Source organism: Falco rusticolus, chromosome 7 (assembly GCF_015220075.1).
Source record: "Falco rusticolus isolate bFalRus1 chromosome 7, bFalRus1.pri, whole genome shotgun sequence".
Lineage (NCBI taxonomy): Eukaryota > Metazoa > Chordata > Aves > Falconiformes > Falconidae > Falco > Falco rusticolus.
This window is the reverse complement of record NC_051193.1, coordinates 32334050-32360170: the sequence shown is the minus strand read 5'-3', so window position 1 is coordinate 32360170 and position 26121 is coordinate 32334050. Positions and strand designations below refer to the sequence as shown.

Genomic DNA, 26121 nt, shown 5'->3' with positions numbered 1-26121 from the left:
TTCTCAGTTATCAGTCGAGAACAGAACTTGCATTTGTAATACAAAATATCATCCAATTTTTATTGCTCATGGGCTTCGAGATTATCCAGTTCCTTCCATATGGCATCCCAATAGTCTCCTCCCAATATTTCACCACTTTGCATCTTTAGCAAAGCTCATTAGCATCCTCTGCATCTGGGGTATTTTATTTATTTTCGTTTTATGTATGAAAAGTTGAAATATGGCTGATATTTAGGAAACTTCAGTATTGACCTCTCCTTAATGCTACCAATTACCATCTGCTCCCGAAGACCTCCTTAGAATCTTCTGCTAATCAAAATTTTATCAGCTTCACTCATAATTTCTCTCATGGCACCGTATCAGAGACTCCAGGTATACAACTCCATAGCAGCAACTTGGTCTGATTTTTTTGCAAAGCTTAAGTTAATAGCTCACCCTGCATAACAGAGAGCCCAGCAGTTCACTGTAGAAGGCAGACTTACTCAAGTCTCTTGTGACTGGAGAGCTGTAGGAGTACCTTTGGCTAAATGGCAGTCGGAAAAATGTTTTCTTTTCATTTGCGCTATTGGTATAGTATGTGAGTCATAGACTTGTGATTGCTGTTGGGAAAGTAGGCGAGATAAAACACTTGAGACTAAGAGAGATTTTTGGTTACATCTCAATGTCAGAATTAAAATTTACACTTATTTCTGAAAGTCTGGTGTCCAAAAGTGACACTAGCAGTATCAGAAGTTTATACTCCCTATGGCTTTTTTAAGCTGATGTGAAAACTTCGAGTATACTTTTTGATAGTTTTGCTCTCTGTAGTTTGTCACATCTCTGTATTTCAGCTGAAAAAGTTGTAAACTCTACTTTTTGAGGGGAGAGACAGGTGAGGAAGGTATCCAGGACTTCAAACTTTCCAAGTAGAAGGAATAGAAGAAGTGCTTCCTTAAATGGGTTCTTCTAAGGTTACAGCCCCACCTCTTCCTAATTAAGTGCTGCAGATTTGCTGATAACTGACAAGTTAAGCTGCAGTTCTGCTGGTAGCAGTTCAGTAATTATGTTCAGCCTGTGTGAAAGGCAATACTTTCTCGCGCAGTTAACAAGCTAATAATTGTGTGGATGGTGGTTTCTCCAAGCAAGCATCTGTGGAATCAGGAGAAATGAAATTAGGCCTCATGCCTAACTTGGCAAATGAAGAATATTTTGTGTAAAGACATCTGCTATTCAAGTCACTCGGCTGCCTGGGTGTTACTTCCCCTCCCCTCCCCCGCCCCCCCATCTATAAAATGTTACGAGACATTTTTTTGACTGGTCTGGGCTACTTTACATCACTTTAGCTAAATTAGAGGACTTTCAAAAGAAGTAAAAAGGTAACTAATACCCTCTTTAGAGCTCCCTCAGAAAGGGAAATATATGCAGAGGGGCCCTACTGTGAATGACTGTTAGCTTCACTGGACTGAATTGTTTTTTCAACTTAAACAAAAAGAGCCCTGAAGAGGCATAAAATGCAGCGTTATCATTTCAATATTCAATGAACATGAGAAATGAGCCCGACTTTCTAGCTAAGGGGCAGACAGCAAGGAAAAGCAATGAAAGCATGTCACTACAGGACTACTTTGTCTTTTGGTTTTCTTAGACGACTCCTGGAGCTTTATCCCATCCTCTTATTTCGATCCTGGCCTCTTCAGCATTTCCCAGCATCTTGGCTGAGGCAGAGCAGGAGCAAAGGGAAGATGGGAACACTGGCAACACAGAGATGGGTACAGCCCAGTCAACAGGGGCTCGCCAGACAGACAGAGCAGCCTACCTGTATACCTGCCTGCCCATGGAAATTTACTTTGCCTTGCACACACACAGTGGCATGCCCCAGATTATAAATCTGGCATACTTGTAGATTTAGCACTTTCTAGGGGAGCTACAGAGGTGGTGAAGATAACTAGGCTTGCCCCAGGTTCAGGAGCGGTCAGGTGCCCTTTCTGGTTCTACAGAGCTCATCCTCCCCCGTTAACAGCTACCCACCCAAAGAAGTAAGTAGATTTGCAGAAGTGGCAAGTCACAGGCATCTGACTTGCTAGCCTGTAGTTACTTAGATTAGATGCTGACCAGAGGTGAGCACCAACAGATGGTGAGCTGACTGTTCACTTATGAGCAAACACCAAAGGAAATAAACAGTTCAGGTAAGAGAGAAGCAGGTCAAGCCCCTGTACCTACTTACAGTCAACTCCCATTTGTGGAGAAGGATTTTCCGCTCTCGGTACCTTTCCCTTACTGTGACAGAAAGCAAGGGTTTGCCACTCTTTCCTTTAAAGGCACCGAGCAGCAAGAAAGCCTGGCAGGAATGAATAGAGACCATTTCTCCTTCCATTTTCAGGCACTGCAGCTATCGACTTTTATCAGTGGACATGTCTCACCCTTATCCAAATACCATATGTCCCACAGCGGCTGCATGTGCCAGCCAGTCTTACCAGGCTCCTTCATGCCAGCAGCCTCACTCCACCGATTCCTGGCATCCCAGGAAGCTTGTGTGCAGGTTCACTGATGGAGCAGCATTAAATTCTGTGCCTGAGAAAAAGAATCTATCAAGAGCCAGGAAGAAATACATCACACTTTGTGTTTCCAAAGCTGCACTGGGCAAACGCGTGGGCTTGCCACGTATTTCCCTGGGCCCATATGGAGAAGGAAAAGCTGCTCTAAGCTTACAGCTGACTGACTTGTAACCCACCAGGACAGGGACGGGAGCCAGCTGCCGTGTGAAAAACGTGCAGGGAGATAACAAAGAGCTATGGGGAAGCAGACAGACCTTCTTTAACTGGATTAGCTGCTCACAGAATATTATATCATTCTTATCTCTTCCCAGTTCCAGGGCTTTCCTAACACTGATGATTTTTATGATTCTACTCTCACTAGATTAATATTAAAGAGCAGAGGAAGCATAAAAGAGATCAAAAACAGCTCAGAGGCAAATACAGAGGCTAGAAGAAGAATGGAATACTGCTGAGGCACCAAGAAGCAGGGAATCAAAACCAACATTACAGAGTATTCACATCAAACTACCAATGGAGTATTCATTTCAAGGTACATTGACAGACATTCAAGTGACAAAGTACTGACAGAGCTCTTCAGTAACTATTGAACCTGTCCTTAACAGGTAGTAGCTTAGAAGAAGGCTTACAAAGTTTCTGGAAGGTACAGGTGAAACCATGGAGAAGGTATTTTAAAGTCATAAAGCCTAAAAAAAAAAAAAAAGACACAGTTGTAGATGTTCTAACAATTTTTTTTTTTCTCCCATCAGCACACCACTCCTGATTTCATATCCTCAAGTCAGAGTTAAACTGGCTTCAGTTCAAATTAGCACAGTCATCTGGGCTGGCTTTCCAAGGTAAGCTCAGCAAGTAGACCTGTTATCTTCCTCAAAAGCACTATATTGAGCAGATCAAAACACAGCTATCTTCTTTACATCAGCCAGCCAGTTCCCAGCCATGGAAAGGCCTGGTCCAGACCTGTTCTTGCATCTAAACAAGCCTCCCAGCTGAGATATCCACCTTAGAAACCTCTCAGCTTCCTCTCCAGAAAGGGAGTACCAGCATGTCAGACTACCTAGAGACTGAGGGTAAGAGATGCTGCTTGGGCAAGGTATTTAGCACACACCTAACTCCAAACACCTGAACAACCTCACTTGGTTAGGTGGGTCTTTAAAACACCCATACATTTGCATATCTTGTTAAATCAGCGTTTGAACCAGAAGGACAAGTTGACTCCTGAAGCACTAGTGATGGGATGGCCAGGTTCCTTTAGCAAGGAACATTTTAAAAAGGAAAGAATGGTTTAATGCCTTGCCCTGCATTTTACCCAGGCAGTGTGAGCTGCTTCCCAGGTTTCACCTGGCTAGAAACACTCACACATTTGCTGTTTTACTATTCAAGCTCGTCTATGGCTGCTTTTCACTTTGAACACAAACATCAGAAACAAAAGCGCTTTACAGCCTGTGTACCTCAGAGCACAGCTCAGCTCGCAAATGTGTGTTATTGGGGTGTCTTCAGCCACCTACTGTGATCACACTAAAATATTCTGAAAAGAATATTGTGGGGGTTTTTTCCATCACTTGTTTGAAAACCAAAAAAGATGAAGTCCCTCCCACAGTGTTGTTTTAGGAATGGGACATCTGGGAGCACTAAAGGTGTCACAAGCTTCTGCAAGCTGTATAGTAGGACCATGAGTTAGCAGAGGTTTGCAAACAAGCCTTATGGGAGCTTTGGGCACAATGGCTTTCTCCAAGCTTCCATCTTCAAAATTATCACGAAAAGCACTGCTGTGATCCCAGTAATAGTGGCCATGGACAGCAGAAGCAATCCAAGCCCGGGCTGAAGTCCTCTGTTTCTGGCAAAATTGATTCCATCCACCACATTAACCCACTCCAGCTGCTCAGCAGCACTTGCCCACTTGCAGGCTGTTACTGCCAAATATATGGAAAGTCAGGGTGGCTGCAAGGAAGTTTTGGAGCTGGGTTATTGGAAAGGTGGGACATGAGAAAAGATAGAAGTAAAAGGTATAGGTTTGGGAGGTGCATGTGCAGGAGGAGTACAGTCAGGGTGATGAGGGCCTGCAGTGGAGGGCTGTGGGTTTTGAGAGAGGGAGTCAAGAATGAGGTTCTTGGTCTCTTACTGATTTAGGCTCTTAATATTTGGAACTCTGCCAGAAGGTTTTGTTTGATTTCCAAACACACAGGCGACGTAGCCTTCAAATTGTGCTCAGATTTTGGCACTGCATGAGGCTAGTCTTGGATCTAACTGCATTGGTGGTGCTAGGAAAGAACACATTTATGGGGCCAGTGGGATGGGCCATTAATTGTGCTCATTTTCAAAATTAGCACGTTGGACCCACGTACTCACCTTATAAGTAATAAGAATTCTGAAGATCAGTCTTCACCCTCAAGGATACTTGTACAGGCTGTACTGTTTTCCTCAGAGATACAGGGCATACACTGGCTATCTGAATGCACTGGTAGGAAGGTCTAAGAGGCAGTTAAAGCTGGGGGCTGAGGTTGAATTTTAACTTCTGGCTGCAAACTACACATGCTAAACCAAACATACTGCATTTGATCAAAAGTAACATTCATCACTTTGAGCCATTCAGTTTTTCATTGGGAAAAAATGTTTGTATCTACCTATAGGACAGTCAGTATTTTTAAATAAGAGCAAAGAATAATACTTAAATATAAACCTTAAATGAAAATAGGGGTGTTTGAGACTCATCACAAGAGTTAACCAGCCCACAGCCATACCAATATTTCTACCAACTCCCCATGTACATTTGAGTTCTACATTTATACACAAACAGAACTGCAGCCTGACCTAGCACAGATGTCACCACATCCATGTGCAACTGAGACAAAGGTAAATTAAATGAATGCATACAAAGGAAGATTTCAATTAAAAAAGTTGGCATAAGTTTTTAAAGTAGAAAAAAATAGTTTCCGCATAAAAACTTTTGTGATAGAAAAGGAGAAAAACCTGCAATTTGGCTGAAAATGTTTCGATGTTCACATTTTTATACAAAAAAAAAAAAAAAAAGGTATCCCACAGGTATGTCCCACAAATGGGCAAATCATTCAGCACTTAACCAATTGTTAGTTTTGAAGCACTTCAGATAACGTTCAACAGCTGTTTCTCTTGTCAGTTGGTTCTCAAACACCAAATGCCAATTTTTAATAACCTTCACCTTTGAACAAGAGCAAATGTTTATTTCAGTTCCCAGCCTCCGGATTCAGTATTGATCCCACAGTTTAAAGCAAATGGATGAGAGAGTAACATGTTGATAAGGAAACTGATAAGTCCTTTGTGTTGTGCTGACCCCTCACATAGTGTGTTGCTTATGATTTGCACAACATGCAACAAATGGCGGAAGAGACAATTATTCATGTTCCTGTAATTTGCTAACACCCCCACCAAAGAACATCAATCGATGTGCTAAGATCCTTCTTTTACTGCCATACTCACCCAAGATGTGAAACTGATAGATAGGCTACAGATGATCTTGTTGGACTGCACCACTTTGTAAGGGCAAAGTGTGTGAGGATCTCAAGGGGAGAGAGAGAGAGAGAAGATGCTTCTTTTTGCATAGTATGTGTCCGGTGTGCAAATGTCAAGATAATCCCAGTGGCAACAAGAGGAAGAACTTTTTACATTTAGTAACATTTATTTCTGCATTCGGTATCAAGTACATAAGTGCAAATATTCAGAGTCTATAATTAAGTCCATTAGGAACTACAGAGAATGTAATACAAATTGTAATAAATTTAACATGCTGGAACTTTCCAGTTACCATACATGTAAGTCAGCCTGTCAATCCTTTACGACAAAAGCACTGGGTTTTGTTTTCATTTTTTTGAGTTATACAAAACTGATTACCATAAGTACCGATTACTGTTCATTTTATTTGTGCTGGAAAACACTAAAACATCAGTCTACAATTCTATATAGTTAATAAAGATGAATCCAACCAGCAACCCAGTGACGTAGAAGCAATTTTAACTATTGCATCAGTGCGCTAAGCAGGAAAGCCCCTAGCCACATGTAACATTAAAAGTTATAGAAGCAATGCCAATAGAAGAAGGAAAAACACTAAAAAAATAAAATAAAAAGGTCAATATTATTTAGGCTCTCACCATCATGCACTTTATAAGCAACACAAAAAAACACATCTAGTACACTTTTCTCTTTACTATACTTTAGTGCTTGACACAAGTGATTGCAAATATTCTAAGTGCAGAAGCAGCAGGGGAAAAGCACTGCTTCCGAGTTTTATGTTTCTAAGATTATGGTGTCGCGAAAAAAAAGAACGATAAATTTGCAGTAAAGTGTAAGAACAGAGCTGTTTCACTCCAGATTCCCCCATTATTCACTACTGTAGTCGTTGAATTCTTGATGTCTGCTTTACTCTGCCTTTCTCTTAGCACCTGGGATTTTAGCTTGAATCCTAGAAATAAAGAAGTGAAAAAATAAGAAAGAAGGATTACATGGTGAGGCAACTATTCCATTCCACTGGATCCCCACTTGAGTCTTACCCAGGGGTAATCTCTAGCTTGCATCCAGTGTGTTGTTGCAACAGATGGACTAAAGTCTAATAAGAAAAAGAGGTGATGCCCATCTATGTGTTCTTAGGGGCCCCCAGGTGTAAATGGCCCTGTTTTCAGTGGTTCATGTAACCGTGGGATACGCTCAGTGATAGTCTCCCCCGCTTCATTATTCCACCATGGTCTGCTGTCTACTGGAAGCCCAGAATGAGGTTTAAACAAAGAATTTTGAGTGTGAACTTTTAGTCCTGCCCAAGGCTAAGGGTTTTGAAGAATCACAGAAACATTGGCTGGAAAGGACCCCTGGAAGTCTTTGAATCAGCTTCCTACGTAAGGCAGGACTATCACCAATGCTAAATCAGGTTGGTCATGACTTTATCTTGCTGCATCTTGAAAACCTGCAAGGAAAAAGGTTCTGGTACCTCCCTGTGTAGCCTGCTCCAGTGCTGTTCTAATCTCCTAGTGAAAGTTTCTCCTCATGTCCAGCATCAGCCTCCTAAACTGGATTTATGTTGTGCTCCTTGTTATAACCCCCACTACTGAGAAGAGTTTGGATCTATCATCTTGTAACTTCCCATCAAGTACTTACAGGCTGCTATGAAATCGCTCCTTAGCTCCCTCCTTGCCAGGCTAAACAAGCCCGGTTTCCTCAGTATCTCTTCGTGGGTCACTTGCTCTCTGTACCTCACCGTTTTGTAACCTTCCATTGGACACCTGATATTCAGCCAACTTTAGCAAAGCCACAGATACAAACTGCTGAGATGTATGGATCTACCTTCCAGACCAGCCATCCTGCTTCAGTAATTCTCAAGTTTCAAGAACTATGCTTAGACCCTCATTGCGTCCTTAGGGATCCCACAGAAGCTTTTGATACAGGCAACACATTAGGAACTAGGGCAGACTGCACCAAAAATTTCATCCAGGTCTTCCGTCCATTTCATGGTGGTTTGAAATACTCAAGATCATGGTGCTTCCAGGTATTTTCTTTCTGTAACAGGGTGGTGTTCTAATTCCCACTTTGTTCATTAATGGTATTATTAACTCTAAAGGACAGAGTCCCTGAATGCAAAAACCCAGGCTTGGAGTGGTCGGTGGGGAAGGGATTTAACACATTCCTTCCTGTTTGTAAACAGATAAAAGTATGGGCATCAGTCCCTGCTCGGGCTGCTCCGTCCACAGCTTCCCCAAACAGCAGGAGAGAGGTGAGAAGGACACAGGGTCACAACTCTGCCTTAGCCTACACTCAGCTGAGAAGGCCTGTCTGTCTCCAGGGATCTGCCCCCTCCCGCAGCCTGTTGCATGCCAGGAGCTGGGAGGGACATCATTCACAGGGCACATTGTCCCCAGGACCATCCAGATCTTAGCCACCCCCAGTGCACCGCAACCTCACGGCAAGACTTCTGGTCAAGCCTGCTGCTGAACTCACTTTGCCACAACAGTGTTTATGTGGGTCCGCACAAGTCCCAAGTATTGATCAATCTGTGCCTGCAAAGAGCAAAAGGAGATCAAGTCAATCAGGCATCAACAAGGCAGAACCACCCAGGCACCTGAACTACACCGTGCAGACAGGCTTACCTGGTACTTGTCATATACAACGGGGAGAGTAAACATAGACACCACAGCTGAGGAGAAAAAGAGCACACTGTTAGATTCCTGCAGATCAGATTCCTCCAGAGAAGAGACCTACTTCAGCGACAAACACATATCATGCCACTTGGTCAGCTGATCCACCAGGGATCTTTGTATTAAAAATGAACTTTGCTCAGACTTCCCAAATATGGAATTTCCCATTGTTCTGGGCCTAGTAGCTGCAAAACCAAAAAACAGAAATTAGCTCTAGCAGGAGGGACAACATAGTAAGAATAATGAATATTCACTGGAAAGGCAAATAAAAGTCGATGGTTTAACTGTGGGGAAGGCACACTAAGGATAGGCTGTTTTCTCCATGTAGAAATCACGAGAGAGTTAAAGTTAAAAGTAGATTTTAAAAGAAATGTTGATTTTTACCCATTATCAGAAGAGTCAGGCCATTGAAGAGGGCTCCCACATAAGTCAGCAGCCACATTAGTACTGCAAACTAAATTAAAGATGGATCATTACATCACTCCCAGTGTCAGCATAAGAAATCAGTTCACTTAACTAGCTAACATAATAGCACATTAGCCTTTTGTAATGTGTAAGGGCAGTTGTTAAGTAAGGCATACCAAAAACTAGGTACTTTTTCTGGGTGTCTAAACCCCATTCTCCACTTCTGCTTCTCACCCTCTTAGCTAAGCTTTCACATATATTTAGGGCTTAATTGCATACATTTAGGATTCTGCATTGAGCATGGCATAGCAGATTTCTGCATCCAGTTTTGCTGATCGTAAGGGTCATCCCACAGTGATAATCCCTGCGACTGAAAACTCTTGAGGCTGGCAGATGGATACATTTTCCTAAATATCTTTAGTAATTTAGGAGCCTAACCCATGCCTGCTCTCTTAATAATCTTCCCTTTGCTCTGAAGAACACCTGCTTGGGTGTAAGGCTGAAAAAAAATAACTGTCTCAGCAGGGAGGGAAAGAAGACCTTCCTCCGTAGCAGGAAATGCCACCATTAGAGGAAATCCAGGTTAACAGAGGTATTAGAGGGGAGAGGAGAACAAACCATCTCGTGGCAAAGCAATAGCGTAGCACAGAGATGCTTCTAGAACTGCAGTGGAGCTAAACTGGTCCTGCAACTTTTATAACTGCTGTATTACGTGTCAATAAATTCAAATGCAGATTGCCAAATCTCTAAACTGCTAGAAGGAATTAAGTTTGGAAATCAAAAATGAGAGCAACTTTTGTATTTGGAGCTACACAAAGCTAGGTTTTATGACAACAGTGTCAACATGGGAAACAGCACTTTGAAATGTAGATTGATCCTCTAGAGAGGGGTTAAAAATATTTAAAGGAATCCTACTTTTAAAGAATCCACAAGGTCCTGAACGAGAAAGAGTCTCCTCAGCTCTTTGACTGTGCTGTTGACGTATAGCTGGAGACAGTCTGTGTATTTCTGAATCTGGTCCTGTGAGAGATTCATTTCCATCTCCAAGTAGGCTCTGCCAGAAACACAGGTCCAGTTACAAACCCAGGCAGGTTCACCTGCTGTCCATACTCCTGCCTGTCTACCCCATCACTCCCTCCTCCCCACACCTCATCCCTTTGCACTGGAGCAAAGTGTCCCCCTTCCTGCAGGCACAGAGCCACCAGCACCAGCACACTGTCTTCATCTTTCATGACCAGTCCCCCTGGACAATTGTGAGCTGCACTGAGGCTGTTTGCCTCCAGCCTTGCTCCCTCCCCACGCAGAACCTGATCTTGATGGGATCTCTCTCTTTACTCCACCCAAGGGGGATGCAAATCCTAGCTGGGAGGGTTTCCTCACAAACTTCTGTGCAATGCTGCTGCCAGAGAAGAGGACATCTCTTCCAGCTGACAGCCTCTGGAGGAAAAAAAGCTGCTGTCTGGCCATGCGTCACCTTTGGCAGCAGTGCCCACTTCTCACTCCCCCATCCTTCTGCCTGTCCTGCACCTTCCTCTGAGCTACACCCACGGCATAAGTTGCATCTCAGAACTGACCCAAGTGAAACAGAAGCAGCACCCCAAAGAGACTTTTTTTCAGTGTGTGTGCTCTCCTGGAACAAACCACCCAGACCCTGCGGAGGGTGGGGGAGGGCACCGGCACAGGCACCATCACCTAATGGATTGACACACCACAGCCAAGCAGTGCTGGAGAAAAGATACAGTTTCCCTCTATGCCAAATAGAGTGTGTCCAGAAACAATATTCTTCCTGCTTGCAGAGATACGGTATTATCATTAGCTCTAATTAAACTCTTTTTCTCTGCTTAAATTTTTCTACATCTTTTGAATTTCAGGAAAAAAATTCCCGTGTCTCAGAGGATGATGCATTTTGTCCTGGTTTTTTTCCTACCAGGACCTGAGCCAATACAGCCTTGCAGCTCCTGAGAGACTGGACAACAGAAAAAATTATTTCCCCAGCTATGAGCAAGACAAGAATCTTATTCAGTATCAAGAGCGACAGCTAAAGAAACATCAATTGCCACTGGGATTGCATCCTTTGCAAGATAAGTAGCCCCTGGCCATGACTGCAAAGTACTCACTTGAAGGGGTGGCCCTCGTCCGTCTTCTGCACAGCCTGTAGGACTGATTTGTAGATTCTGAAGCTAATGGTGGCCGAGAGGCCGGCGAGGGCCAGATAGGCCACAACACTGACGACACTGAACTGGGTCAGGGAGAAGAGCAGCAAGAGGAGGCTGCCAAACACAATCCCTGTCTGCTTGATGTCACGCCAGTACAACAGGTCGATAGCTGGGGAGAGAAGACCAACATGTTAAGGGCAGGAGTTGGAAGGGCATTGAGGATGGCCACCATGGCCACTGTGATGCTCAAGAGTCCTTGCAGGAGGGTAAAAGGAGTGAGCTCACGTTAGCATCAACAGGATCAGTGAGGAGGCTGCAGCAATGCGCTGAGGAAGTTACAACTGATGACCTACTTGAAATCCTTGTATTTCAACGAGTCTGTGTCTGGCTTAGATGAGATGGACAAGTATCTCCGACCACAGCACAGTGGGTCTCTTGCAGCAGCAAGGCAAATGCAAGCTGGGGTTTGTGTTGTTGCTAGGGTCATATGGAAGGTTTCAACCTAGCTTGCATTTACTTACTCTGGAAACTGGATCTGTTTTTTGTCACATATCCAAATGCCAAATGCTTGATCAAAGCATTTTCGTTTTGGTTGTTGACAAATGAATGTGAAAGTTTGGAGTTAGCCACAATAAAACCACTTTCTCATTCAAACTTTTGACAATATGACTTTGTTATTTCCTAAGTTTTGAGAAGGGAAAAAACCTCCTGGTTTTATCACTGCTTAATAGTTACATGGGTAGGAAACCATTTTTCACATGGGGCCTTGAAATACAGAATAAATCCCTTCTGCTATTCAAATCCAACTGTCTCAGAAATACTAAAAAAACCAAAAAAACCTTTCTGCTTGTTAGATAACTCCTTGTCTAGATCCATGGGAGGTGTTAGTTAGAACAACACAAGTGCAGAAAACCATTTTCAACAAATATATTTTTACATTTGTAAAGCAGTTAATTTTGACAGTGTTTTTCATTCAGTTTGTATAGTTCGTTCCAACACCTCCACCAAACAATCTTACCATCAGGAACAGCCACCACAAAAGCAAAATCTTATGAAATATCACTGAATATCCAGTCCACAAAGGTGAATTTAATTCCTCTACACCAATAACCTGTTTCTGAGATGACTCTTCATCCACTCAAAGAACGTGCTCATGACAATCTAAACAAAACAGCTTTAATTTCATCCACTGCACAAGTCCACATGAACAGCTTGAACGCACCATCAGCCAAACAGATTTCATAGATGCCACTTGTCAAATCATTCTGAACAAAGAGTAAATTCAGGAAAAGTGCAATCTGTCAAAAAAAAATTTCACAAATACTAAAAGGAACAAAATCAATCCAGCCTAGTAGTTCTTATCATCTAACCTCCAAAAATTGTTTGCCTTGAGTCTATGAGCTATATTACTCATTACTATTACACGTATTAGCATTGCTCCTCAAAGTGATGGGCTTGAACGCAAAAATTGCTATTGTATTACTGAGCTCTTTTCTCTTCATGGAACATTCACACCCTACTGTATTCTCCATCCTATATACAATATAATAACTCTCTCATACTTTTAAGTGCCAGCATTCAGCACTGGACCTGTGATCACGAGCACGCATTAACAGATCTACGGGCTGCACAGAAGCCAAAGGACAGGGGACCTTAGTGGCATGTGCTGGGGTCCTGGGTGCTGATTTTACAAACCAAGGACCAGGCCAGAGTCTTTCCAGATACATGCCCAAGTCTCTTCCTGCAGAAACCAGAGGCATGGACTAAGGAATGCTCCAAAATGCAGTTACAGCACAGTCACAGCATGCACCTATACTGGGGATTTTAGCAGCCGACGCAGTGGTATTGATGCAGGCAGCTGAAGCTCCACAAATTGCTTACAGTGTTAGGTGCTGGAGTATGTGACTTGCAAAACATCCTTACAAGATAGCATTTGGAACACAAGTGTGCAGTTTTTACCATTTTTCATACTCTTTTTCAGTCAAGGCACTGCAAAATTCTGCAGCACAGTACAGCAACTGGGGTCCTTTCAACAGTGAACATTTGGGCAGGAGGTATTCACAGCCCAATCATTTTTGTGCCTAAAAATTCCTCTCTTAGAGGACAGTGTTGGAAATGTATGCAAATCTCACTTTTGAGACACTCAAATTTTATATTGTACAATACCTTCACACTACATGAAATAAGCACAGGTGAGCTTGCTCGGGATGCTGTAAGTGGTACATCATCTGCTGATGAAAGAAAAAGGCCATGTACCAGGGGAAAACACTACTTGAGACACAGGCAGTAGACAGTCAAACAAATGAGATGTGAGCAAAAAAAAATACAGAAGCTCACTTCAATAGAGTTTCCTGAGTCAATCCAAATTGATGATAAGACCCAAAATGAGCAATTAAGTCCCCTCTCTTTCGACGATCTGCCACACCTCATATTCCTGCAGACTGGAAGTGGGCTGTATTCTCATGCAGAGAGATGCCAATCTGCATTTTCTCATTCCCCTCAACAAGGAAGATGTTGAATGAATCAAGACAGGCTTGACCAGGTCTGCATATATCCTGAAACTTGCCCCTTTCTGCCATGAAATGACTGGGATATTTACTAAGCTCTATCAAGTAAGGAAAGGCTTGCTACAACTCAAAGCAAGATGGACAGAGGCCAAATGACACAGTTTGGGGGATATGTGCATGCATGACAGAGGAGATGAAAAGGCATCTGGCCTCTTTCGCCAGCCAAATGAGACCTGGGAGAGAGGGATCCTGTGTCTTTTAGACCTGAAGCAAATATTCCCGTGTGCATGGAAAAAAATATGTGCCAACTGCTCGATGGAAAATCTCAGCACAGAGGCAGGAGATATCAGTTGAATGATTTTTATATGGCTGTCCCGGTGCCCAGGTCCAGCCTAGGAACACAAGCCCCAGCCCACAGCCTGCACTAGGTCAGTTTGGATTTTCAAGGGCAGAAACCAAACCTGTCTTCTCCTCATTTCCCCCACAGGGACAGGGAGCTGCAGCACTGCTGCCATGTCCAGCCGTTCAGGTGGGATTTGGGGCTCCCCTGCCATTCCTACTCCTCTCCCTGCAAAAGGCGGTGCAGGAGGGAGGTGAACCTCACGGCTCCTTGGGCAGGGAAGGGGGAGAATGAGAGTTCAGAGCCAGAAATCAGTGGAGACTTGTGGGGTCCAGCCATGGTCCATGCGCTTCCCTGGAGAAAGCACTGTTTTTGCTGACAGGCCTCAGGGATTTGAGCTGTATCAGTTCTCCTGAAATTTAGAAGCTGCTGAAAACACCTGAGCTACATGTCAGAGCCTTGTTTGCTTCTTCAGTCACTTCAAAGGTTTTTTACGTTATCAGAATAGAATAGAATAGGAATAGACTATTTCAGTTGGAAGGGACCTACAACGATCCCCTAGTCCAGCTCCCTGACCAACTCAGGGCTGACCATAAGTTAAAACACATTATTAAAGACGTTATCCAAATGCCTCTTAAACACCGACAGGCTTGCGGCATCAACCACATCTCTAGGAAGCCTGTTCCAGTGTTTGACCACCCTCTTGGTAAAGAAATGCTTCCTTAGAGAGACAGTGGTCAAACATATTTCTGTCAAACATTTCCCTACCTAAACAAATCTCCCTTAAAAGCAGGCAAAGGTGTGCTGGGTGCAGAATCCCCTAGCTGGGATCCTTTGCCTGGCTTCCTCAGGGCGCCATTTTCTCCTGTAACCATTTAACCAGAGCAAAAATACCTGTTACATCAGTGTCTGGTGGTGTTAATAGATACCAAGGGGCAAAGAAATGAGAAATGTGCTCCTTCACCATCAGGTGAACCCAGAACTGGGTGTATCAACCCCCTCCACGCCCTTTTTAAAATTCTTACCAGGAATGAAAGATGAGGTTGTCCACCACATTTATATGTCTGCTTTGAGTTTCATCTCATCCTATATTCATATAAAACCGATTAAGGTAGCAAACACCTCAAACACTTCTGACCCCACGGGTTTACTGCCCTTCAACAGCTCGCAGAAGGTAAGAGGTGGCCCGAGTCTCAGATGAAGGGTAGCTGCCTGCCCCCGCCTGTGCCCCTTCCTTTGCACACTGAAGCGGCAATCATCCAGGCTTAGACCAGCCTCCCCAGCACATGGGGATGCAGTATGAGGATGGTGGGACCAGGAGCTGAGCTGGAGCTGCGCACCTTCACACACACGCTTCCCTGCAGGGCCACTGCCAGCAGGCGCTGGCCCCATGCTGGGCTGGGCTGAGACAGGCGCTGAGTCTGGCTGTTACCTGGGTACTGCGCTACCCAGAGAAACTAACAGAGAGGGGATCCCCCACACCGGGAGTTAACGACATAACAATTAAGTGCTTTGGTCAATCCCTAGGGTAAGAATAAAAGGTCCTAGTATGGTGAAGGGTCCTGCAAGTGCTGGGTGTGTTGTAGACAGTGTGTGTGTGTGCGTGCACGCGTGCACAGCACTGCCCAGACCCAACCACAATGGCACGATTCTGAGCAATGCACGCTGAATATGCATGAAGCCGGAGCCTGGTGCCAATTGAGCCGGTTGATATGTGATGTGCATGCAATTGGACAGTGGGTCAATCTGCCTGGCTAAGCAAGACACGTTTCTGAGAGCCAAAATGCCAACTTCAAACCACCTAAAGTCTGCAGCTAGGATTTGCAAACAGGGTTTGGAAAACAGGCACTGAAACCAGCCTCACCTTCAATGAAGTTTGGGTTCCTTCCGTTTTGAAAATCCCAACTGTAAAATCCTGACCATGCCCATTAACATGCAGAAGCTGTTCAGCTGTAGCTTTCCATGATCTCCCTTTTAGCCTTCTGGATGGAGGAAAGCAGCGTCGGTCACTTTGCACTCTTTCCAGTACAACACACCGGAGCTCTGGCTCATTTGTGGAGATATAAAAGGACTCTGGGGTTTGCCAGAACTGCCTCAGACTCAAAAGTATTTGTATTATTAAGTAGCACTTGCCAGCCATCTCTAAGACAGCAGTGCTGCAGGTCCCTGTGACTGCCTTTGAAGAATTTTCTGGAGAAGCATGTCTGATGAGCTATTTACCTGAAAGTATCGCCTGCCCATGTTTTTTAATTGACAGCATTACTCAAGTAGGCTTTTATTTGAAAGAAAAAGTTTTCAAGGGTGTCAAATCAGTGTATCAGCTATACTTTATGGTATAACTTCATCTCGTAAAACTAATGTGTGGCCCATTTGGGGCCAGTCCCCAGACAAACTATACACAAAGGTAAACTCTATGATACAAGCAACAACTTGTTAATATTAGTAGTTGTTAAGCACCCATGTTTGCAAGGCAAGCTAGAAGTAACCTCACAAGTGTAACAGCAGCAAGCATGCGATGCTTGCGCCACAAGGAACTGCTCCCAAGTACAGTGCCTGAATAGCTCTCCCAGCTCTCATCATGGCTTTCAGCAGAAAATGTTTCTGCTCCTCAATATTTGCATCAGAAAAGCCAGAAAACAGGCCTGGGGGCTGGAAAGGGCAGTGCAGGAGGCAAAAGGTGAAAGACTTGAGATGGCCAAGACGGACTACATAGTGATGCTCCTGAATCCATTCTCTTTGGGACGTGGTGGAAACATGAAGACTGGGTTCAGGTGGTTTATATGGTCTCCAGAAGCACCATGGTGTGGGGCAGCTGCAGCCCAAGGCTCCTGAGCAGGGACACCAAAGGGAGAATAGAGGAATCAAACCAACTTGTAGCTAAAATGTCCTCACTCCTTCAGACTCCTGCGTGGTTATGATTTTGAAAAATACTTTTGTAAGAGAAACAGGGATCTCTGCACTCCATGTCACAAAACAAGTATTTTAAGATGAAAATTAATGACGATCAACTGAGCACAGACTGGAACTTCACATCTTCCACAGCTTCTCCCTCCCTTCCTCTGAAAACCTCTGCTCTCTCCTGACTTTGCAAGTTTTTCCTCTACTGCAACAACTGTATGAAAAATGAACATGCATCAAGCAGCATTTACATGGAAGTTAGCGTAAGAAGTGTGTGCAGACCCCTCGTACCCAGCCTTCAAATGAGGCCCATGGGCCTTGATGATTGAATACAAGGTTTTATGCTCTTCAGCATATTAATAACACCACTGGATGTGATCAAGCTGCCCTCCCCACAATGGAGGTCCTATTGGGCCTCCTTAGAAGGTAAAATCAGTGGGGTTTACAGCTTCATTCCCCATGTAATATTAGTATTAATAAGAAGAGAGAAAAGCCTGTCTACACACAGCCTTTAATTCCGTATACAGTGTAATATCATGATTCGTGAATATAAATTATTTCATAAGGCATTTCTCAGACCTACTGAAAGTGAAATGATCAGGAAATGTAATTTAAGAAGAGCAATCCTGTTTATAGCATTGTTGCAACAATACTTTACAACAAATGCACAAAGTTTTTGAATAGAAGTAAATATTGCTCACACTCAAAGAAATTCCAGTTTGCAGCTTTAACCACAGGCTGTAGGACCAGGCTTTCCCTCTTCTCTCCAGTGAAGAATCCAATGTGGTCATTGCTCCCCTCCTCACAACACAGCTGATTCAAATGTAATACAGGTGGTTACACCATTTAATGAGCAGTCTGGTGCTTTCAGGTGACAGCTGTGATTAACAGCAGAGTCAAGACAGAATCTCTGTGCTTTTTTCATGAGGCACCTCTCCTTATTCTTTATCTCCAACCTTGAGGGATCTGCTCCATACTTCTACCTCTTGTAAACTCTTTGCCTATTAACTTCCTGTCCTTAGTTCAGCTTTGTATCTTTATCATCCACCTGCCCCAAGACCCAACTTGAAAGTTCGGATCTTCTTTGTCCCCGAACTCTGATGAGAGGAGACCTGGAGCAGGAACAGGACCAGGGAGAAGGGAAGTCTTGACAGAGGATGCCCTCCATGTTATATCCTGCTCTATCCACGAGATCAAGACTTGAGCAAAAAAAGTATTGACTGACTGCCTTCTGTGAGGCACCAGAGTGGGTCTGGGTAGACTCAGAAGGACTGGCAATAAAAAATCAGACCTGCAGCTGTGCCACACACAAGTCTATTGTAGTATTATTTCACATTATTATCATCATCACCATCATTCATGATGTTTTTGCTGTTATTGTTAACACCGTTTTCACATGAAAGATGCTTTAAGACCAGGATTTAACACAGCAGCAGGAGAAAGCCTCTTCCACACACCTCCTGCTCTTCAAACCATATCACTACCTGCCTTGGCCAGTTTCTGCAGAGGGTGTTATTGCACTCACCTCCAGTGAGCAGAAATCAGGGAGACCAAGCAGAGTCCCTGAAAGCACTTAATGCTATGGAAATGTTAAGATTTTCCCAAGATGCTCCTGCACCTAAATAACAGAAGTGGCCCCTTCCTAACTCTACCCAAACATTTGAAAAGCTGTAGATTTTCAAAATTAATGGGTCAGACCGACGTTATTTGTGAGAATTAAATATGATGTGGAAAGAGTATCCCTTCTGATATCAAAAAAGCCTCATCAAAACTCACTTCCCAGAGACCTCATGAAAGCAAAAGCAGGCCTCCAATGCTGCCTTCAGCTATTGCCCATCATTGCCTACTTGCTAGAGTTTAAATTACTCCTCAGGTAGTATCTTAAAATAACCTTACTTTTGGGGAATTTTCTCCTTGTGCTGGCAATACAAGCATATTGTCCGTTTGTTCTCAAAAAAAGGGGGAAAAAACCCCATATAGACACGGCACAGCTGGTGTGCAGAGCACATTTTGGCAGAGCTATTGAAATCTCACTGATTTTTTGATATAACCTAGATCAAGGTGTGTGTTGGGATGGCTGGCAGTTGAACAGTGTGAAGCTCATCTAAATGAGTTTGTCCTCTGACTTTAAGCTCTTGAACTTGTGGTCGTATTGCCATCAACAGGAAGGTGCTTGAAGAAGGACTGATAAGATTTCTGCAGCACTGACAAAAAAATGAAAGTAAATACGAAAGTAGAAAAAAATCTTGACAAATTTCATTCCAATTTCACAGGAATTCAACTGTAAAATTAGGAAATCAATTCCTCATAAGTTAGTGTAGTTTTGTGAAACTATTAGCTAAATTGTTAGATCAGATGATGACTTGGTTCCAAGATTTTAGCTCTACCAAGGCTCAACGTAAGAACCAACTACTAGGACAGATTTTTAGGTGCTGCAAAGAGGGAGAACTCATTTAAGAAAGACAAGTGGATCCCAGCTGCGAGTTCAGCGCACAGTATTTTCAGAAAAGCACTGAAGTTACCAAGTGTCTGAAGTAATACTCTAATGCTAATAGCTGTAATTAGACAGACTTCAGAACTGTCAATAAGATTATAGATAAATAGCATGCATCCATATTATTGCCATCGAACTTCTTTACCAGTCCTAAAGTGGGGACCGTTGCCATGAACTGTTGGTGCAGCTTCTCAGCACCCTTTGGAAACCAACTGATGTATCAAGCAAGCAAGAAAGCTGGTTCTCTGGGAACAGCTGCCAGGAAAATGCTACTCAATAATCCAGTCCCAGCAGAATTATGTCAGCTAGATGGATTAGATGAAGTCTGCAGTCCTTTTACACATTTAGTTTTAATTATAATGTGGATAATATTTAGGACGATTTCTATGAAAGGGTCACAGGCTTTTTTCTTTGGATCTTTCAGATTTTCTTTTTTAGTAAGTCTTGCAGGAGGCTGAAGCTGCAGGAACAAGCATGTCACTTATGACCACCCAAGAGCTGGTGTGAAGAAAAACAGTGGAAGAGGGAATATTCATGGAGACCAGTGTACTGACACCAAACAGCTCCGCCAAGCTGTAGTGCAAAGATCTTCCTAATCCAGAGAAACCTCTCCAGCAAGGCACGGGGGTGAGTCCTGCCGAGCTGGGCCGAGTCCCTGGGGAAGGTGTAGAGGCCTGCTCCTGGAGGCACACTTCATCCAGCAGCTTCCCTCTGGGAGCTGAGCACCGTGCTGTGTCACGCGGCTGGCACTGGCTATAGGTTGTTACAGGAAGGCCCACAGCAACCAGCACGCCCAGTCGGAGATGTTTCTCTGAATGCTCATGCATTATGCATGGCTACATCCCAGCCTACTTCAAATGCATCACCTTCCAGTGTGAAAGATTACTTGTGTGTGAAAGTGGGCTGCAACTCCTCGAAGCCACCTATGATAACATTTTGAGCGAAGCATATGCCCAGCAGCAGTGGATTCCTCTGCTGCTCCCCCAAGGGGCTGTATCATGATCTACCACTGATACGATTATGCTGGACCTGCACGATGGTCAGGTAAAACATATTGCAATATTTTAAATGTTGCAAGCATCAGTTGCTTCACTGCAAGGAAAACAACAATACACTCATTTAGTGGTGCAAAGCCAAAGCTTCACCAAGCGGCCCTGCACCTTCTCAACATCCCCACCCAATTTTACACCAAGTATAAGTACTGTAAGTGCAAAGCAATGATACAGCTAGTTCAGTCCTGGCTGTTTGTTAATTAAAACTTGGGTTAAACTCAATGTTCTCTCTCCATTATTTCAGTAAAAATATGCTCTGTATTTACTGAGGTTTGTGTCTGCATCTGTTACATTCACAGACATATTCCAGAGTTTTCAGAAAGAAACCATCATTCCATTGATAACGAAGCTGGCAAAATTATACAACTCCAGGTTTTCACAAAACTGATATTCTGGGTTGAGACAGAGACTACATGAATAATAGATACTAAAAGAATCAATGAATCCAGTCTTTAGTTTTCATTCCTCTGAATTTTCAATTTCTTCTATTTTATCTGGGACTGATCAAAGAATTTTGCCGACAGAAATAATATTCTATGACTCTTCCATGTTTTTTTCTGCAGGACCATTTCTGAATCATAAAGCACCACCCAAGAAAAAGAAAAAGATATGCAAATGATGTGGAAGTGAGGCAAGTGATTTATTTTAGCTGCGTTGATTTTTTTCAGATCTGTTTTTTTTTTTTCAAGTCAGCATAGGACACATTGTATCATTTCATTTTCAGTAAATCTACCTCCGTTTCAAAAAGGAAAGCACAGGAGGAGAGAAATCCCGCTATTATTATAAATCATTAATTAAACAATAGAAGCATGTCCTTTGTTATTCCCCTCTTTATAATTTACAAAAGAATATTTTTTCTGATAAAGATGAAAAATATTTAGTTTGCCTTGAAATACAGGTGGTTCACCAATCTGACTCAGCAAATTAATGATTTTTTAAGGATCAGCAGAACATTGAGCCTTTTTGGAAACAAAACAACCAAAAAACCCAAACCCCACCTAACAAGGAAGTTTATCTGCAAAGCTCAGATGAAAAGACCCTGAAGTTTGTCTGTGGCTCTCCCATATAGCCTTTACAAATCGTGCCATCCTATGGAAAACCCTCGCCCTGGATCAAGGCATGGAAAGCCTGAGCTGCTGGAGGCTGGCATTTAACAGGTGCATGTTTACTTTCCAGCTACTCATCTTCCTTAAAAAAGCCCTCAAACCGTAAATGCAGTTAGGTGCTGAATTAAGACTGCAAAAATACAAAGCTCTCTAGAGACAAGTGGCTGTCTGCAAGATCTCCCCCTCCCAAAAAAAAACCACTTTAGGAAGGTTTTCTGGCTCCTGTTACATAGAGCTGCGTTTATGAAACTAAGTCTGCACGCATCCTGGACTCTTTAATGAGATGATGCTGTGGAGAAATCTCTCTCTCAGGGACCCTGTTGTGAGCATTGACATCATGTACTGTCTATTCAGTGTAAACATGCACCTTAAAATTAAAAAATACATTCAAACAAAGCCTGCCCAAAGCAGACAGCAGCCTGCCTGGCAGGATCAGCCGCTAGCTTTTCTCCCTCTAATCTGCCCACCGAGCAGCGTCACAGAGACTGTCTTTTATCAAAACAAAGGCTGGATGCTGGCTGGGAAGTGTGAAGCCGACTAAAAATGGCTGAAAAGCTGTCCAAGGCACCCGGGAAGGTAGCCAGCCCCACCCAGCACAGACACCAACCTGCTCAAAATAAGCTGAAAATAAGCCCAAAAGGGAGAAGCTATTGTTCCCCTCACCTACTCGGCCACAAGACATCATCGCAGTATTTTGCCCCCGAACAGTTCAGCAGAGTGCTTGAAAGCACAACGAAAGGATTCAGTATTTTTTTTAAAGCAATCCTACAGCAAATTACGACGTGTGTGGCAATACCGCGGCCGCCTCGGTGCTATTGCACTTCTTGCCGAAGCTGCGTTTTCTTTGTGTCAACGCTAGGCTAAGCCCTCGCTATGGGTGTGTCCGTGGGCAGGATGCACCCAGCCACCCAACACAACCGCCTCGAACCCTCGCGAGCCCGAGCAGGCACAAATTCACCATCGCCTGGCTTTCCTAAAGCCCCAAAGGTATGAAATCATGCCAGCGGCAGCCCGGCGGAGAGAGTCGGGGATGAGAAATGACACGGCTAACAGCAAGGGTGGATGCTTTGGGAATGAGCTGTAAGGTGGGAAGGAAGGTCCTGTATCCTGGATGCTTTCGGGGTGAGACAGCTGGAGACGGGAGAAATATAGTCAAAGAACAGAATTAAGGGCTTTTTATCTTTCTTTCTTAAATTACCCCCCACGAAAAGCTTCACGGGGAGGGAAAGAAAACAGCATGCAAAGGCCCACAGGTGAACAATGCAAAAATGGATGGATCCTGCCTTTGCCTCCTCTGACATGCAGTCCTTCTAGCATGCAACACTAGAATAGATATAATACCCTGACATTTCCAGTTGCTCCAAAGACAGTCCATCTTGGTGGAATCGGCACTGGCTTGCATCTCGGAGAGCTGAGGAATGGCCGGTCCTTTCGTCGGAGGCACTGCGTTACCAGTCAGGCATTCCCGAGCATGGGTGGGTTAGCGGGTATCGCTCCCGTCTCCCTGCTCGGCTCCGGACTGATGCTGTAAGCAGCACAGGCGGAGGGGGGAGGGCATATTGTACGCGCTGCGGTCTCCACTGCAGCAAATCAGCAGTGTGATGTGGTTGCCCTAGGGAGCAGGCTCCTTTCAAAAGGGGATGCAGTCCCCTTTCAAATCAAAAGCTTGCGCTCGGCGGCTTAGCCTCCTAAGCCATGGAAATGGTTAAGGCAACCTGATGGCAAAGAAATAAAAACAAATTGGGTGTGGGTGGAGGGGGGGTGGGGGGGTGAGCAGTGTTTCCTATGTGGCTGCATGGCTGTGACTATTCACGTTCCAGAAATTTCTTGACAGTGATGAAATCTGGTGTTTTCTTCCACCCCCCCTTTTTTTTTTTTTTTTTTTTTTTTTTTGCAAGGGACAAATTTTGCCCAACGCCTCCAGGTTTTGATACCCCCCTCTCCTCTGCCCAGCTGGGTGAGGTTGGGGAGCAGTCAGGAGAAAACCAAAGTCAGGATCCAACCCTAACAGAGCAACCCACATTTTGCTATCTTTTTTCCCAAAACTATTTCAGAAACAGAACAAAATAGCAGAGTACCCACACCACCAGGGACCCCCCTTCTACCCCTGCAAACACAAGCACCCACAGGCATGGGGAGACCTGCATGGCCCCCAGCCCCTCATGCCAAGCCCTGCTACACCAGGATGCCGAGCACCGCAAGCTGCACCCAGGTTAGGGTGTGTGGGTATGAGTGCTGCCTCCTCTCCCTGCTCAAAATGCTGTATAAACCAGGATCCGAGGTGTAAGAGTGCAGGTATGCAGGACTATGTGAAAAAGAGTATGCTCTCTGTAGCAGCTGTAAGCCCACTAATAGCTGACTTTTAACACCACCCTTGACACTCCTCCCCCAGTAAGACACTGCCCCTGCCTCAGTTTCCCCATCAGTAAATTACTATAAGTAGCATCTCAGAGACATCATAACTAAGCAATGGCCATACTTGGCAAATACCAGGAAAGAAAATGCTTTACATCTACCCCATCTGCCTGCCTTTTCAGATTTTGGGGTGGCTATTAATCACAAAGAAACTCCTCCAAAAGTCACCCCATTTCACTGAAGAGTGACTTGAGATACAGCGTATCAGACTTGGTCCAGTCATCGCTGGCAAAATGATCCCAGCTGGGAAATCTCTCAGGTCTGAGGTTGCGTTTAATCTTTTAGATAATGCTAGTTTATGAAACAATTTTACTTTAGCCATGCTATACTGAGTTTCTATATGTACATGTACACGTCAGCATGGGGAACAGAGCTTGAATCTCTCTGGTTTTTTGGCTCCAAAACCAAACGGTCTTTAACACCTGAGTTAACAGAGATCTCCTCCAACCGGCAGCGGCAGGTCATTTATCCTTCCCTCAGGTAACTCATCTCACAGATGAAAGTCAAAATTTAAGGAGAGATTCACCACAGTGTGATCTTAACCTTTACCTAAAAAACTCTGCAGGGATTACGGAGGTCAACAGCTATTGTTCATGTTTCAAAACCATCTTTGAAATTCCCCCAAAGACTTGCTTAGGCTTGAATCCAGCATCTTCAGTCCCCTAACAGGGAAACAATTAATTGGTACGGAACTGGGTTCAATTGTCATTGCATATATTAAGATTAAATAATCTACAAATAACGTTACAAGTCTTGATTTTGTGTTCTTCCTGACTATGTCAAGCAGGAAACTGGTTGGCAAGGGATGATTTCTCATCACGGACTGATTGGTTTAGAACTTTTGCAAGAGCAGAAAATATCCCGATTGATACTTTTTGCCCTGCACGCTGTTTGCAGCTCTGTGATAGGGTTCCCAGCACCAATCCATAATACAAGGTATTTACAAGCAGTGTATATAAAACAGAGCCATCATTCACATGAAACTCATAAATCCTGGAGTCCCTGAAAAAAAGCCAAAGAGACCTTTATCTTAGCGCACCAGTTAAACTCATGGCTATTGGGCATGTACCACCAGCAACACAGCATTGGGAAGACACAAAATCTCTGCTTAGTCTCACTGTAACCCACATTTCTCAGTCAGGTATAAAAGACAAGTTCCCTTTGAACAGAAGAGTTGTCCCTGTACGCTGAACATCTCAACATTGTATGAACAGTGATGGTTTCTCCTTTCTTTCACTGTTGGTAAGGATCTTTCTTGCCCCAGACTTCAGGTCTCCAGCTCCTTCCCCAGGCTACCAAAATGAACCATACCATCAGTTTTTCTGCTTAAACTCTTCCTTCCCTTGGAGAGTGTCTCTTCAGGCCTGGCCCATGTGATTGGACTGTCCCATGCTACTTCCAGAGCTATTTTAATTCATGGGCACCAGACCCCGTCACTTTACCACCAGTAACAAGAACAATACATTTGTGTCAGAAACAGAACTGAACTGGAACTGTGAGTTGAACATACTTAGAAAATGCAAATAAGCTAAGAAGGTCTTCCAGCGTGCACTCACTTATCCCAGGAACCAAGTCAGGTGATGGACAGAGGCAGTGCTTGGCATTAACACTGTATGTGTGTCTACACAGACATTCACAAAAAGTCTAACAAAATCCCAATCAGCACTGGGTGGATCCATGACTAAAATGGCAATTGATAAAAAATGCACTTCTACAATGAGAATTTTAATTATGTATACAGTAATTACTAAGCCAGAATTAGGATGAAGCAGTGGGTCATCAACAGACTGAGGGTGAGAACTACTTCTCTGGAACAGAACTAAACCAGGACCACCAACTAAACATTTACTGAGCAGGCTGGAAGGTGCAAATAAGCATAGCATTGCCTGGATCTCAAAAGGGTGAGACATGCACAGGTCAGAGATCTTGGCATCAACCGCGGGACACTGCAGCATTGGAAAGTTTTCCTGTGATGATGAATAGAAGCAGGATTAAAAGCAGTAAGTGGAATTTGCTTCCCTTTCCTTCAGAGCAGTGTCCATGAGAAGCCTCCTTCTGCCGCAGAATG

At 43.9% G+C, this 26121-nt stretch overlaps 1 protein-coding gene across 3 annotated transcripts in view; it reads right to left on the bottom strand.

The window, feature by feature from the left end:
* Positions 1-6160: 6160 nt before the first annotated feature.
* Positions 6161-26121, bottom strand: part of RTN1 (reticulon 1) — a 120487-nt gene continuing 100526 nt past the window's right edge. Inside the window, exons 1-7 of one of the 3 annotated variants that reach the window (XM_037395602.1) lie at positions 22980-23420; positions 11203-11410; positions 10001-10139; positions 9065-9134; positions 8633-8679; positions 8484-8542; positions 6161-6960 (exon numbers count right to left, since the gene is read on the bottom strand). In XM_037395602.1, the coding sequence (XP_037251499.1) occupies positions 6918-6960; positions 8484-8542; positions 8633-8679; positions 9065-9134; positions 10001-10139; positions 11203-11410; positions 22980-23040 (627 nt within the window). In that variant the 5' untranslated portion in view covers positions 23041-23420 and the 3' untranslated portion in view covers positions 6161-6917. Of the gene's footprint in view, positions 6961-8483; positions 8543-8632; positions 8680-9064; positions 9135-10000; positions 10140-11202; positions 11411-12080; positions 12133-22979; positions 23421-26121 lie in introns of those variants that run through there. The other 2 variants (XM_037395603.1, XM_037395601.1) reach the window with 2 other exon arrangements.